This window comes from Notamacropus eugenii, chromosome 2, assembly GCF_028372415.1.
Source record: "Notamacropus eugenii isolate mMacEug1 chromosome 2, mMacEug1.pri_v2, whole genome shotgun sequence".
Taxonomy (NCBI): domain Eukaryota; kingdom Metazoa; phylum Chordata; class Mammalia; order Diprotodontia; family Macropodidae; genus Notamacropus; species Notamacropus eugenii.
The window spans coordinates 8,657,581-8,673,638 of record NC_092873.1 but is presented as its reverse complement, the minus strand read 5'-3'; the positions used below and the strand labels follow the sequence as shown (position 1 = coordinate 8,673,638).

Below are 16,058 nucleotides of genomic sequence, written 5' to 3'. Positions count from 1 at the left end.
AGTAGTAGTTGTAGTACTAGTAGTTCTAGTGATAGTAGTACTTGTAGTGGTAGCACTAGCAGTAGAAAAACAGGAACAAGGAAACTCAATGTTGTCTGTTGATTTTCCCAGGAGTTGCAAGTTTACCTAAAATTAAATTTGTTCTAAGGTAATGGTTGGCCTAAAGTGCTTTGAGTTTCTCTAGTCTGATTTTTTACAAAGTTTCCATTTCCCAGACGTCAAAAGTACAAATTCAATACAAAAGTATTTCAGTTTCTATTATCATTCTTCGAAATTATTAAAATGAAAATGCAGTTAAGCGTACAATAGCATGACAGTTAAATTCTTCTAGCCCCTTCCCTTTAATACTATCAAATACCTTTCTCCACTGTCAGTTGCTTTCCCACATTTCCATGTATTTCTGTATGCTACTCATCATGGTGGAAGGCACAACGTATATTAAGGGAGATTTCTGAGATTCTTCCAAACGCAATTTCACCCTGGTAGTCATCATAACTTGCAAAGTAAGTAAGTATCTCTGCCAAAGCAGGGAAGAAAAGAACTTTGGATGATGAGATAGTTCTCCACTTAGACGTATGTTGGGGGAATTAGCGATAGAAATTTGGGTCTGGGGTTAGAAAAATCTGACTTCAAATGTGTCCGGAGATTCTATCTGTGTGATCCTAGGCAAGTCACTTAGTTTTTCTCAGTTTCCTCAGCCACAAAATGGGGATAATACTAGTACATACTTCTCAGGGCTGTTGCGAGAATCAAATGAGATCATTATTGTAAATCTGTTGTATTTATGGCCTTTATTCTTGGCACATATTGGATACTGAACAAATGATAGTTTCCCTGCTGCAAAAGCATAAAGACCATTGTCCATTATATACAAATCATACTGCCTCCCACGTTTGGATAAACATCTCCTAATATTGCAAAAGAGTTTTCTTAACCTGGCTACTTTCAGTGTACTTAGCTTAGTTAAGAAACTATTATGAATTCCAATCTCATTCTTCTGAAAATGACTTTTCTTTTCAATGTGCATGCTTGAGAAATTTTTCAAGGTGTCAGAAATGAGCACTGGAATGAAATAAGTTCTGTTTCCCAATTAACGCCCCTATCACTTCTTGCCTTCATTTCCCTCACCTTCTTTCTGGAAGACTTGGATTAAAATATGAACCTTCACAAGCTTTTGGCTTCAGTTTGCAGTCAAGAAACTAGGTGTGAACTGACTCCTGGAAGGTATACCAAGGAAGCAGTAACTTAGAGTCCATCGTTGGCAGCAAGAAGTAGGTCATTTTATGGGCATTCTGGCCATACTGGCACCATTTCTTGTGTAATTTCCCTGATCGTGTAAGTTTTCACTATGTAAGAATTTAGTGAAATTACAGTTTCTTCCTTGTTCAAACGTTATTTCATCAGCCAGTGAATATTATCTATGTGAACAGCACTGTGATAGATCCTGAGCAGGGTAAAAGACTGTGTGTCAGACGTGCACTGTCTCCTTGAAGAATTTTCACTCTCTGTGGAAGTCAACACAAAATAGAGAAACTTCATTTATAACAAACGGTAGAATTTAAACAACTACGAAGTGAGCGATTTTCCAGTAAGCATTTATAAAAGGGAGGTATCACTAAAGTTGCACGTTAGAGCAGATGGTATTGATCCATTCATGTTTTTCCTAATGCAAACCTTACTTGATGCAATTTGGTTGAGTTAGCAGCCCTACTGGAAGAACAATTGCTAAATACTTAACTATTGTATATCTATATCTATCTATCTATCTGTCTATCTGTCTCTCTCTCTCTCTCTCTCTCTCTCTCTCTCTCTCTATCTATCTATCTATCTATATTTACATGTACATTTATATTTATATATTTATTTATATTGATATATTTGTTCCTGTGTGGATGTGTATATGTACACAGAAAAATATACATGTACACATACGTAGATACACGCATATATATATGTGTGTGTGTGTGTTTTTACAGATATGTGTCTGAAGTTTGTTGAAACTCTGCATCTACGGGTGACTTTTCCAAGATTTTGTGTTCTGCTTCATTCCATTGCCAAACAGATGGCTTTCGACAAATGATTTTCTGTCTTTAGGCTTCTGGTTCTTGCTTTGTAAAATGATGTACTAACTCATCAGTAGTGTCCCTTTTTGCTCGAACAATCTAGAGTTTTACGTGCGTGAACTGCACTTCTGTTACACAATTAGCAATATGAAGGAATATAAATATTTCCCTCATAAGGGTGGTGGAAATTTTAGGTGAGATGATGTACTGAAAGTCCTTTCCATAAACCTTGACATGTCTCAGATGGAATCATCAGTGAGAGACAGAATGTATGCAGAAAAGGAAACCAAATCTCCCGAGAGACAGACAGCTTTGTGAGTTCAAAAATGGTGTCCAAATCTTCTGGTTGATGAAGCAGTTTTCAGTCTTATTCTTTCGGCAAATTGATAGAAATGGGAAAGAGGTGAAAGTCCCTCAGTTAACTTTTTCTCTAAATACACTATGCTTCTTGGCCCCTTGGCGTTTCCTTTGAATTTTGAAGGAAATATCAGAATAAGTCATTTTATTTTGAATAACACTTTCTTTTCTTTTTCTTATGTTTAGGTTCCTGTTAGGAATGTAAAGGAAGAATACTTGCAGGAGAAAAAGGAAATCATACAGTATGAAGTTGCCATGCACAAAGTGGAATTAAAAACAGTAAAAATTAAGGATCAGCGAACCAGAAAGCACCACAGAGAAGAAACTGAAGCTTTGAAAGAGAAGAATGAGGAGCTTCAACAGGAATTGCAGTGGAATAGAGAAGCATTAAGAAAAATCCGATTTCAATACAGTGGCCAAGTAAAGGTTCTGAAAGCTGAAAATGCAGCGCTGAACTCTCAATTGGAGAATGCAAAAGAAAACACAGAGAGACTAGAGAGCGAAATTGAATCATACAGGTCTCGTCTGATGTCTGTTATTGACGATTATGAGCAAAGTGAGGCGTCCAAGCTAGCCCTTGAACATTCCTTTCAGGAAGCAAGAGATGAGTGGCTTCATGTACAGGACAAGTTAAACAGTGACTTGTCTAGTTTAAGAGAGAACCATGCTTTCCTTTCTGAAGAACTCTCTCAGGCTGAAAGTGGAGCCAAGAGTTTAGAAAATGAGCTAGGCCATGTCCATGAATCCCTCAGAGAAAAGACATATATTGTAGAAAACACACAGAGAGAACTGAACCATGCTGAAGAGAAGGCAAAGGAACTTGAAGAAACAAATCAAGTGTTAAAGGAAAAACTCAACAGATATAGTTTGGAAAATGAATCTCTGCAAGAAAGATTAGGCCAAATCCAGAGTGAAAATATGGTGCTTCAGCAAGCGCTTGAAGACACACAGAACAAAGTTACGATGAAAGAAAATCAACTGAGTGATGCCCAGGTACAGTTTATTGATCTCTTCAACAAACTTTATGCTGATAGTGAACAACAAGTTCTTCTAGTAGAAGAGAGCAAGAAAGTGTTATTCAGTGAATGTAACCACTTAGGAGAACACATGTGTAAATATGAAATTGAGAAGGGTGAGAGAGGGTTCGGTCATTAAATGTCTTGGACAAAGATAAAGCTTTTCGAAATGAAAGTCAAAGTAATTTTAATCAAGATAATTTAGGAATTTGAATTCTCAACAGGCTGGTGAGGTTATCAACTTTCATTGGGGAAGTGCTGATATGTAAGAATTGAGAATGAGAATCCATAATATGATAAATAGAACAAGTAACATCATGATTTTGAAGATAATATGATTGCAATAATAAGTAAATATCCTGTAATAAAATATAAGTAATTAACCTAAATGAAAATAATGTGACATATAAAATAATAATTTAAAAACCAAATAAAACTAAAATTAGAAAATGCTTTTGTAGGTAAGAGAACTCATTTTGATTGAAGAAATTCTAGAGGCCATGACATTTTGGTTTCATAAATATGTGTAGGGGAATTCGCTAGTGTATAAACACAAATAATTTTGTTATTTTATTAATTTTCCTAGTATTCTATTTAAATATTGAAATGGAATAAATTAATTCCAACGCTGAAGTTTAAGAGAAGTCTTACCAAAAAATGCTAGGAATAATGTAACAGTTGAAAGATAACATTTCTTTTGAGATACTGTGAAATATTCCCATTAGACATCTCATTAGCATTTAAACATGCTCAACATTCTGACGAGTTTCAATTCAGATTCCTCTGAACTACTCTTTGCAACGCTAACGACAGGATGATAGTTGTAGTGAAAATCCAGAGTCTAGACACTCCTTTTCTTTTCAATTTAGGACAGTAATTCTATTCACAAAGAGGTTAATTTTGGGGTTACTAATATTATTTTTTATTGTGCTTCACTACCAATTTTTTTTTAATCTCAGTACTTTTTATTGTTTTACTAATAATGCTTGCTCGGTGTGCAAAATTGCAAGTTCTGGAATCACTGCCTTTTAGTTGTTGAATAAGAACAGCTTTACACAGTCTAAGAGCAGCTCTCATTTTCTGTGATTTGTCATATATGCAAAGAGCGTCCATTATACCATATATTGTACTGGGTAATAATTTCATTTAAAGAATTTGAAAATTTTGTCTTCTCATTCAATGGTGGAATTTAGTTAACATGTAAGAATTCAGTTAATTGTGCCCATTTTACTTTCTCAACTTTACATTGTCTTCTTTTAGCCTTACGTTTTCTTCAAAACAACTTACCAGACTTTAGTTAAATTTAGTTTCACAAAGTATTTCAACTTCTCTAATAGGAGAAAACATTTTGATTTCTTTTGATTTGGGGCTTCATTTGGTATTCATAATTTATGCAATAACTTGCCTGGCACTATGATGAAAGCAGAGATGAATTTCTGCAGTATAACAGTCCATAAACACACGACTTTGTATCTCTGTGTGTATATGTGCTTATACACATATGTGAATGAATGAATACGTCTGCAGGTACAAAACTCTGATTTTGTAATGTGCTATATATGCATAAGCGGGAGAGCTAGCATGTTTTCCGCAGTTTCCTTTTTTTTTGCCGATGGACCGCCATTACCAGGCGTGTAATTCCTATCAGAACAGGAAAAGGAATTCTTTGAAGGCTTAGCAAAGACTCTTGAAGATGGGAACAGCAGCTAGTGACCATATGTGTGGTTCTCATTGTGGCTTTGAGCAAAGCACATCATTCATGTGAAGCGCTTTTACCAAGCCTGACATGCGTACCAGTACCTACGTTCCTTCCCCCGAGTTAAACAATGAGAGGATGGAAAATTTAAACGTTTCTTGTAGATGTCCTCTTCTTTCTAAAGGTTGGTGCATAGAAATGAGGCAGTTAACTTTTCTGAAAAACCCAATGGGAAACCATGAATGTGTCTATCAAGTACAAAAAAGTATACATTCCTCCCCCCTCATTCCATTACCTTCCATGTGAGTCTCACCTATCATATTTTAGTCCCTAGATAACTTTTGAGGTGATACAATTATGCTCAAAAAACAGGCAATGGGAAATCAGGCTGAATGTTTGAGCAAGTAGAAAGATCTCATTTGACCCATGCTAAATGAAGGTTGAGTAGAATAATCAAAAGAGCTTTCTCGTGTCAGGAGCCAAGTGTCAATCTTTTTCCCTAGAAACGACTAACGTTAGGACCTTGGGTAACTCAACTAACCTCTTTGGAGTTTCATTTTTCTCATGTGCAACATGCGGGAATTTTGTTAAATAACATCTAAGTTATTTATACCGCAAATCTATGAAAATTATGAATATGTTGATGAAATTAAATTGCATGCAGAACTATAATGACTTTTGATGTGAATTTTGACATGATATTTATTTCATATGAGCTAATACTGCTTTCTGAAATCAGCAATAGAAATAATTTGGACATATATCTCTCAGGCCAGAGAAAGAAATCTTCAGCGAGAAGTTCCTGTTTCCGGCAACTACCAATCCATGAGAATAGTTTCGCAACAAGTTACATCATATTATCGAAGGAATTATGAAGAGAAGGAAAAACTACCGAAGCAAGTAGATGAAACCAAAAGTAAAGTATGTATGCAAAAAGATCAATAATTTGTTCCTGATGAATGGAAATTGTGTGCAGTGTGACATTTCCCTTTGTCTCGTCAACAGTATAAATTTTCTGAACGCTCTGTCTGTCAATTAAGTCGAATTAAATTAGACCTACAACCTCCACAATGTGTGCACACGAATTTCAATAGAAATATTCACTCATGATGTCCTTGACAATTTGGTTTATCTGTCTTTACAGAAAGAGTGAGGTGTTTTCCCAAGGACCCATAATGCCTAAATCATTTCTATGATTCCTTATGTTTAGAAAGACCTTTACCATTATTTTCTCTTTTAATTCCGAAGCAATACTGTGAAGTAGAAATTACTTGTTTACTTACGTTGAAACTTCTCCTTGAACAACAGGAAAAAGTTGTTTTTCACAATTCCTAAATATGTAAATTGTACCTGCAAAATGCAATTGAGAATTCAAGTAATGAGATGGATGATTTCATTAATATCCTCTAACTTCATCGATCTGATCTCACCATGTAGATTTCTGGTTCCATACCTTCTTCACAGTCTTCTTCTGGCTTACGCACAGTTACACGTCCTCATCTGCACTACCCGTCAAAAACATATTGACTCTTTACCTCCAGCATGCTTGTGCATTCCAAAAGAATGGTTCTTTTGCCATAATGCCATTGGGACTTTTCACCCATATGGATTTCTGAATCTCCTGAAATCCACTTTTCATTTGATATGACCTCATTGGGTATTTATTGCTTTATGCTGTTCACATCTGTTAACAAACTATTACTTCCTTGTTCTACCTCTTGTTTGCCCAACTATCATAGATTTCCTTGAGGACCGTGATCATTTAGACTTCGTTATTTTCCACAGAACGTTGTTTTCAAAGCATGCTGTCAGCAGAAGTAATTGTTATTATTTTTTCAGTACAAGTAGTACTAGTAGTAGTTGTAGTACTAGTAGTTCTAGTGATAGTAGTACTTGTAGTGGTAGCACTAGCAGTAGAAAAACAGGAACAAGGAAACTCAATGTTGTCTGTTGATTTTCCCAGGAGTTGCAAGTTTACCTAAAATTAAATTTGTTCTAAGGTAATGGTTGGCCTAAAGTGCTTTGAGTTTCTCTAGTCTGATTTTTTACAAAGTTTCCATTTCCCAGACGTCAAAAGTACAAATTCAATACAAAAGTATTTCAGTTTCTATTATCATTCTTCGAAATTATTAAAATGAAAATGCAGTTAAGCGTACAATAGCATGACAGTTAAATTCTTCTAGCCCCTTCCCTTTAATACTATCAAATACCTTTCTCCACTGTCAGTTGCTTTCCCACATTTCCATGTATTTCTGTATGCTACTCATCATGGTGGAAGGCACAACGTATATTAAGGGAGATTTCTGAGATTCTTCCAAACGCAATTTCACCCTGGTAGTCATCATAACTTGCAAAGTAAGTAAGTATCTCTGCCAAAGCAGGGAAGAAAAGAACTTTGGATGATGAGATAGTTCTCCACTTAGACGTATGTTGGGGGAATTAGCGATAGAAATTTGGGTCTGGGGTTAGAAAAATCTGACTTCAAATGTGTCCGGAGATTCTATCTGTGTGATCCTAGGCAAGTCACTTAGTTTTTCTCAGTTTCCTCAGCCACAAAATGGGGATAATACTAGTACATACTTCTCAGGGCTGTTGCGAGAATCAAATGAGATCATTATTGTAAATCTGTTGTATTTATGGCCTTTATTCTTGGCACATATTGGATACTGAACAAATGATAGTTTCCCTGCTGCAAAAGCATAAAGACCATTGTCCATTATATACAAATCATACTGCCTCCCACGTTTGGATAAACATCTCCTAATATTGCAAAAGAGTTTTCTTAACCTGGCTACTTTCAGTGTACTTAGCTTAGTTAAGAAACTATTATGAATTCCAATCTCATTCTTCTGAAAATGACTTTTCTTTTCAATGTGCATGCTTGAGAAATTTTTCAAGGTGTCAGAAATGAGCACTGGAATGAAATAAGTTCTGTTTCCCAATTAACGCCCCTATCACTTCTTGCCTTCATTTCCCTCACCTTCTTTCTGGAAGACTTGGATTAAAATATGAACCTTCACAAGCTTTTGGCTTCAGTTTGCAGTCAAGAAACTAGGTGTGAACTGACTCCTGGAAGGTATACCAAGGAAGCAGTAACTTAGAGTCCATCGTTGGCAGCAAGAAGTAGGTCATTTTATGGGCATTCTGGCCATACTGGCACCATTTCTTGTGTAATTTCCCTGATCGTGTAAGTTTTCACTATGTAAGAATTTAGTGAAATTACAGTTTCTTCCTTGTTCAAACGTTATTTCATCAGCCAGTGAATATTATCTATGTGAACAGCACTGTGATAGATCCTGAGCAGGGTAAAAGACTGTGTGTCAGACGTGCACTGTCTCCTTGAAGAATTTTCACTCTCTGTGGAAGTCAACACAAAATAGAGAAACTTCATTTATAACAAACGGTAGAATTTAAACAACTACGAAGTGAGCGATTTTCCAGTAAGCATTTATAAAAGGGAGGTATCACTAAAGTTGCACGTTAGAGCAGATGGTATTGATCCATTCATGTTTTTCCTAATGCAAACCTTACTTGATGCAATTTGGTTGAGTTAGCAGCCCTACTGGAAGAACAATTGCTAAATACTTAACTATTGTATATCTATATCTATCTATCTATCTGTCTATCTGTCTCTCTCTCTCTCTCTCTCTCTCTCTCTCTCTCTCTATCTATCTATCTATCTATCTATCTATATTTACATGTACATTTATATTTATATATTTATTTATATTGATATATTTGTTCCTGTGTGGATGTGTATATGTACACAGAAAAATATACATGTACACATACGTAGATACACGCATATATATATGTGTGTGTGTGTGTTTTTACAGATATGTGTCTGAAGTTTGTTAAAACTCTGCATCTACGGGTGACTTTTCCAAGATTTTGTGTTCTGCTTCATTCCATTGCCAAACAGATGGCTTTCGACAAATGATTTTCTGTCTTTAGGCTTCTGGTTCTTGCTTTGTAAAATGATGTACTAACTCATCAGTAGTGTCCCTTTTTGCTCGAACAATCTAGAGTTTTACGTGCGTGAACTGCACTTCTGTTACACAATTAGCAATATGAAGGAATATAAATATTTCCCTCATAAGGGTGGTGGAAATTTTAGGTGAGATGATGTACTGAAAGTCCTTTCCATAAACCTTGACATGTCTCAGATGGAATCATCAGTGAGAGACAGAATGTATGCAGAAAAGGAAACCAAATCTCCCGAGAGACAGACAGCTTTGTGAGTTCAAAAATGGTGTCCAAATCTTCTGGTTGATGAAGCAGTTTTCAGTCTTATTCTTTCGGCAAATTGATAGAAATGGGAAAGAGGTGAAAGTCCCTCAGTTAACTTTTTCTCTAAATACACTATGCTTCTTGGCCCCTTGGCGTTTCCTTTGAATTTTGAAGGAAATATCAGAATAAGTCATTTTATTTTGAATAACACTTTCTTTTCTTTTTCTTATGTTTAGGTTCCTGTTAGGAATGTAAAGGAAGAATACTTGCAGGAGAAAAAGGAAATCATACAGTATGAAGTTGCCATGCACAAAGTGGAATTAAAAACAGTAAAAATTAAGGATCAGCGAACCAGAAAGCACCACAGAGAAGAAACTGAAGCTTTGAAAGAGAAGAATGAGGAGCTTCAACAGGAATTGCAGTGGAATAGAGAAGCATTAAGAAAAATCCGATTTCAATACAGTGGCCAAGTAAAGGTTCTGAAAGCTGAAAATGCAGCGCTGAACTCTCAATTGGAGAATGCAAAAGAAAACACAGAGAGACTAGAGAGCGAAATTGAATCATACAGGTCTCGTCTGATGTCTGTTATTGACGATTATGAGCAAAGTGAGGCGTCCAAGCTAGCCCTTGAACATTCCTTTCAGGAAGCAAGAGATGAGTGGCTTCATGTACAGGACAAGTTAAACAGTGACTTGTCTAGTTTAAGAGAGAACCATGCTTTCCTTTCTGAAGAACTCTCTCAGGCTGAAAGTGGAGCCAAGAGTTTAGAAAATGAGCTAGGCCATGTCCATGAATCCCTCAGAGAAAAGACATATATTGTAGAAAACACACAGAGAGAACTGAACCATGCTGAAGAGAAGGCAAAGGAACTTGAAGAAACAAATCAAGTGTTAAAGGAAAAACTCAACAGATATAGTTTGGAAAATGAATCTCTGCAAGAAAGATTAGGCCAAATCCAGAGTGAAAATATGGTGCTTCAGCAAGCGCTTGAAGACACACAGAACAAAGTTACGATGAAAGAAAAGCAACTGAGTGATGCCCAGGTACAGTTTATTGATCTCTTCAACAAACTTTATGCTGATAGTGAACAACAAGTTCTTCTAGTAGAAGAGAGCAAGAAAGTGTTAGTCAGTGAATGTAACCACTTAGGAGAACACATGTGTAAATATGAAATTGAGAAGGGCGAGAGAGGGTTCGGTCATTAAATGTCTTGGACAAAGATAAAGCTTTTCGAAATGAAAGTCAAAGTAATTTTAATCAAGATAATTTAGGAATTTGAATTCTCAACAGGCTGGTGAGGTTATCAACTTTCATTGGGGAAGTGCTGATATGTAAGAATTGAGAATGAGAATCCATAATATGATAAATAGAACAAGTAACATCATGATTTTGAAGATAATATGATTGCAATAATAAGTAAATATCCTGTAATAAAATATAAGTAATTAACCTAAATGAAAATAATGTGACATATAAAATAATAATTTAAAAACCAAATAAAACTAAAATTAGAAAATGCTTTTGTAGGTAAGAGAACTCATTTTGATTGAAGAAATTCTAGAGGCCATGACATTTTGGTTTCATAAATATGTGTAGGGGAATTCGCTAGTGTATAAACACAAATAATTTTGTTATTTTATTAATTTTCCTAGTATTCTATTTAAATATTGAAATGGAATAAATTAATTCCAACGCTGAAGTTTAAGAGAAGTCTTACCAAAAAATGCTAGGAATAATGTAACAGTTGAAAGATAACATTTCTTTTGAGATACTGTGAAATATTCCCATTAGACATCTCATTAGCATTTAAACATGCTCAACATTCTGACGAGTTTCAATTCAGATTCCTCTGAACTACTCTTTGCAACGCTAACGACAGGATGATAGTTGTAGTGAAAATCCAGAGTCTAGACACTCCTTTTCTTTTCAATTTAGGACAGTAATTCTATTCACAAAGAGGTTAATTTTGGGGTTACTAATATTATTTTTTATTGTGCTTCACTACCAATTTTTTTTAATCTCAGTACTTTTTATTGTTTTACTAATAATGCTTGCTCGGTGTGCAAAATTGCAAGTTCTGGAATCACTGCCTTTTAGTTGTTGAATAAGAACAGCTTTACACAGTCTAAGAGCAGCTCTCATTTTCTGTGATTTGTCATATATGCAAAGAGCGTCCATTATACCATATATTGTACTGGGTAATAATTTCATTTAAAGAATTTGAAAATTTTGTCTTCTCATTCAATGGTGGAATTTAGTTAACATGTAAGAATTCAGTTAATTGTGCCCATTTTACTTTCTCAACTTTACATTGTCTTCTTTTAGCCTTACGTTTTCTTCAAAACAACTTACCAGACTTTAGTTAAATTTAGTTTCACAAAGTATTTCAACTTCTCTAATAGGAGAAAACATTTTGATTTCTTTTGATTTGGGGCTTCATTTGGTATTCATAATTTATGCAATAACTTGCCTGGCACTATGATGAAAGCAGAGATGAATTTCTGCAGTATAACAGTCCATAAACACACGACTTTGTATCTCTGTGTGTATATGTGCTTATACACATATGTGAATGAATGAATACGTCTGCAGGTACAAAACTCTGATTTTGTAATGTGCTATATATGCATAAGCGGGAGAGCTAGCATGTTTTCCGCAGTTTCCTTTTTTTTTGCCGATGGACCGCCATTACCAGGCGTGTAATTCCTATCAGAACAGGAAAAGGAATTCTTTGAAGGCTTAGCAAAGACTCTTGAAGATGGGAACAGCAGCTAGTGACCATATGTGTGGTTCTCATTGTGGCTTTGAGCAAAGCACATCATTCATGTGAAGCGCTTTTACCAAGCCTGACATGCGTACCAGTACCTACGTTCCTTCCCCCGAGTTAAACAATGAGAGGATGGAAAATTTAAACGTTTCTTGTAGATGTCCTCTTCTTTCTAAAGGTTGGTGCATAGAAATGAGGCAGTTAACTTTTCTGAAAAACCCAATGGGAAACCATGAATGTGTCTATCAAGTACAAAAAAGTATACATTCCTCCCCCCTCATTCCATTACCTTCCATGTGAGTCTCACCTATCATATTTTAGTCCCTAGATAACTTTTGAGGTGATACAATTATGCTCAAAAAACAGGCAATGGGAAATCAGGCTGAATGTTTGAGCAAGTAGAAAGATCTCATTTGACCCATGCTAAATGAAGGTTGAGTAGAATAATCAAAAGAGCTTTCTCGTGTCAGGAGCCAAGTGTCAATCTTTTTCCCTAGAAACGACTAACGTTAGGACCTTGGGTAACTCAACTAACCTCTTTGGAGTTTCATTTTTCTCATGTGCAACATGCGGGAATTTTGTTAAATAACATCTAAGTTATTTATACCGCAAATCTATGAAAATTATGAATATGTTGATGAAATTAAATTGCATGCAGAACTATAATGACTTTTGATGTGAATTTTGACATGATATTTATTTCATATGAGCTAATACTGCTTTCTGAAATCAGCAATAGAAATAATTTGGACATATATCTCTCAGGCCAGAGAAAGAAATCTTCAGCGAGAAGTTCCTGTTTCCGGCAACTACCAATCCATGAGAATAGTTTCGCAACAAGTTACATCATATTATCGAAGGAATTATGAAGAGAAGGAAAAACTACCGAAGCAAGTAGATGAAACCAAAAGTAAAGTATGTATGCAAAAAGATCAATAATTTGTTCCTGATGAATGGAAATTGTGTGCAGTGTGACATTTCCCTTTGTCTCGTCAACAGTATAAATTTTCTGAACGCTCTGTCTGTCAATTAAGTCGAATTAAATTAGACCTACAACCTCCACAATGTGTGCACACGAATTTCAATAGAAATATTCACTCATGATGTCCTTGACAATTTGGTTTATCTGTCTTTACAGAAAGAGTGAGGTGTTTTCCCAAGGACCCATAATGCCTAAATCATTTCTATGATTCCTTATGTTTAGAAAGACCTTTACCATTATTTTCTCTTTTAATTCCGAAGCAATACTGTGAAGTAGAAATTACTTGTTTACTTACGTTGAAACTTCTCCTTGAACAACAGGAAAAAGTTGTTTTTCACAATTCCTAAATATGTAAATTGTACCTGCAAAATGCAATTGAGAATTCAAGTAATGAGATGGATGATTTCATTAATATCCTCTAACTTCATCGATCTGATCTCACCATGTAGATTTCTGGTTCCATACCTTCTTCACAGTCTTCTTCTGGCTTACGCACAGTTACACGTCCTCATCTGCACTACCCGTCAAAAACATATTGACTCTTTACCTCCAGCATGCTTGTGCATTCCAAAAGAATGGTTCTTTTGCCATAATGCCATTGGGACTTTTCACCCATATGGATTTCTGAATCTCCTGAAATCCACTTTTCATTTGATATGACCTCATTGGGTATTTATTGCTTTATGCTGTTCACATCTGTTAACAAACTATTACTTCCTTGTTCTACCTCTTGTTTGCCCAACTATCATAGATTTCCTTGAGGACCGTGATCATTTAGACTTCGTTATTTTCCACAGAACGTTGTTTTCAAAGCATGCTGTCAGCAGAAGTAATTGTTATTATTTTTTCAGTACAAGTAGTACTAGTAGTAGTTGTAGTACTAGTAGTTCTAGTGATAGTAGTACTTGTAGTGGTAGCACTAGCAGTAGAAAAACAGGAACAAGGAAACTCAATGTTGTCTGTTGATTTTCCCAGGAGTTGCAAGTTTACCTAAAATTAAATTTGTTCTAAGGTAATGGTTGGCCTAAAGTGCTTTGAGTTTCTCTAGTCTGATTTTTTACAAAGTTTCCATTTCCCAGACGTCAAAAGTACAAATTCAATACAAAAGTATTTCAGTTTCTATTATCATTCTTCGAAATTATTAAAATGAAAATGCAGTTAAGCGTACAATAGCATGACAGTTAAATTCTTCTAGCCCCTTCCCTTTAATACTATCAAATACCTTTCTCCACTGTCAGTTGCTTTCCCACATTTCCATGTATTTCTGTATGCTACTCATCATGGTGGAAGGCACAACGTATATTAAGGGAGATTTCTGAGATTCTTCCAAACGCAATTTCACCCTGGTAGTCATCATAACTTGCAAAGTAAGTAAGTATCTCTGCCAAAGCAGGGAAGAAAAGAACTTTGGATGATGAGATAGTTCTCCACTTAGACGTATGTTGGGGGAATTAGCGATAGAAATTTGGGTCTGGGGTTAGAAAAATCTGACTTCAAATGTGTCCGGAGATTCTATCTGTGTGATCCTAGGCAAGTCACTTAGTTTTTCTCAGTTTCCTCAGCCACAAAATGGGGATAATACTAGTACATACTTCTCAGGGCTGTTGCGAGAATCAAATGAGATCATTATTGTAAATCTGTTGTATTTATGGCCTTTATTCTTGGCACATATTGGATACTGAACAAATGATAGTTTCCCTGCTGCAAAAGCATAAAGACCATTGTCCATTATATACAAATCATACTGCCTCCCACGTTTGGATAAACATCTCCTAATATTGCAAAAGAGTTTTCTTAACCTGGCTACTTTCAGTGTACTTAGCTTAGTTAAGAAACTATTATGAATTCCAATCTCATTCTTCTGAAAATGACTTTTCTTTTCAATGTGCATGCTTGAGAAATTTTTCAAGGTGTCAGAAATGAGCACTGGAATGAAATAAGTTCTGTTTCCCAATTAACGCCCCTATCACTTCTTGCCTTCATTTCCCTCACCTTCTTTCTGGAAGACTTGGATTAAAATATGAACCTTCACAAGCTTTTGGCTTCAGTTTGCAGTCAAGAAACTAGGTGTGAACTGACTCCTGGAAGGTATACCAAGGAAGCAGTAACTTAGAGTCCATCGTTGGCAGCAAGAAGTAGGTCATTTTATGGGCATTCTGGCCATACTGGCACCATTTCTTGTGTAATTTCCCTGATCGTGTAAGTTTTCACTATGTAAGAATTTAGTGAAATTACAGTTTCTTCCTTGTTCAAACGTTATTTCATCAGCCAGTGAATATTATCTATGTGAACAGCACTGTGATAGATCCTGAGCAGGGTAAAAGACTGTGTGTCAGACGTGCACTGTCTCCTTGAAGAATTTTCACTCTCTGTGGAAGTCAACACAAAATAGAGAAACTTCATTTATAACAAACGGTAGAATTTAAACAACTACGAAGTGAGCGATTTTCCAGTAAGCATTTATAAAAGGGAGGTATCACTAAAGTTGCACGTTAGAGCAGATGGTATTGATCCATTCATGTTTTTCCTAATGCAAACCTTACTTGATGCAATTTGGTTGAGTTAGCAGCCCTACTGGAAGAACAATTGCTAAATACTTAACTATTGTATATCTATATCTATCTATCTATCTGTCTATCTGTCTCTCTCTCTCTCTCTCTCTCTCTCTCTCTCTCTCTCTCTCTATCTATCTATCTATCTATCTATCTATATTTACATGTACATTTATATTTATATATTTATTTATATTGATATATTTGTTCCTGTGTGGATGTGTATATGGACACAGAAAAATATACATGTACACATACGTAGATACACGCATATATATATGTGTGTGTGTGTGTTTTTACAGATATGTGTCTGAAGTTTGTTAAAACTCTGCATCTACGGGTGACTTTTCCAAGATTTTGTGTTCTGCTTCATTCCATTGCCAAACAGATGGCTT

At 35.6% G+C, this 16,058-nt stretch overlaps 1 protein-coding gene across 1 annotated transcript in view; it reads left to right on the top strand.

Annotated features, from left to right (window-relative positions):
• The window catches only part of LOC140522471 (uncharacterized), an 83,087-nt gene that overhangs the window by 40,210 nt on the left and 26,819 nt on the right, over positions 1-16,058 (top strand). Inside the window, exons 19-20 of the mRNA XM_072637904.1 lie at positions 5,904-6,053; positions 12,895-13,044. Of these exons, the coding sequence (XP_072494005.1) occupies positions 5,904-6,053; positions 12,895-13,044 (300 nt within the window). The remainder of the gene's footprint in view (positions 1-5,903; positions 6,054-12,894; positions 13,045-16,058) is intronic.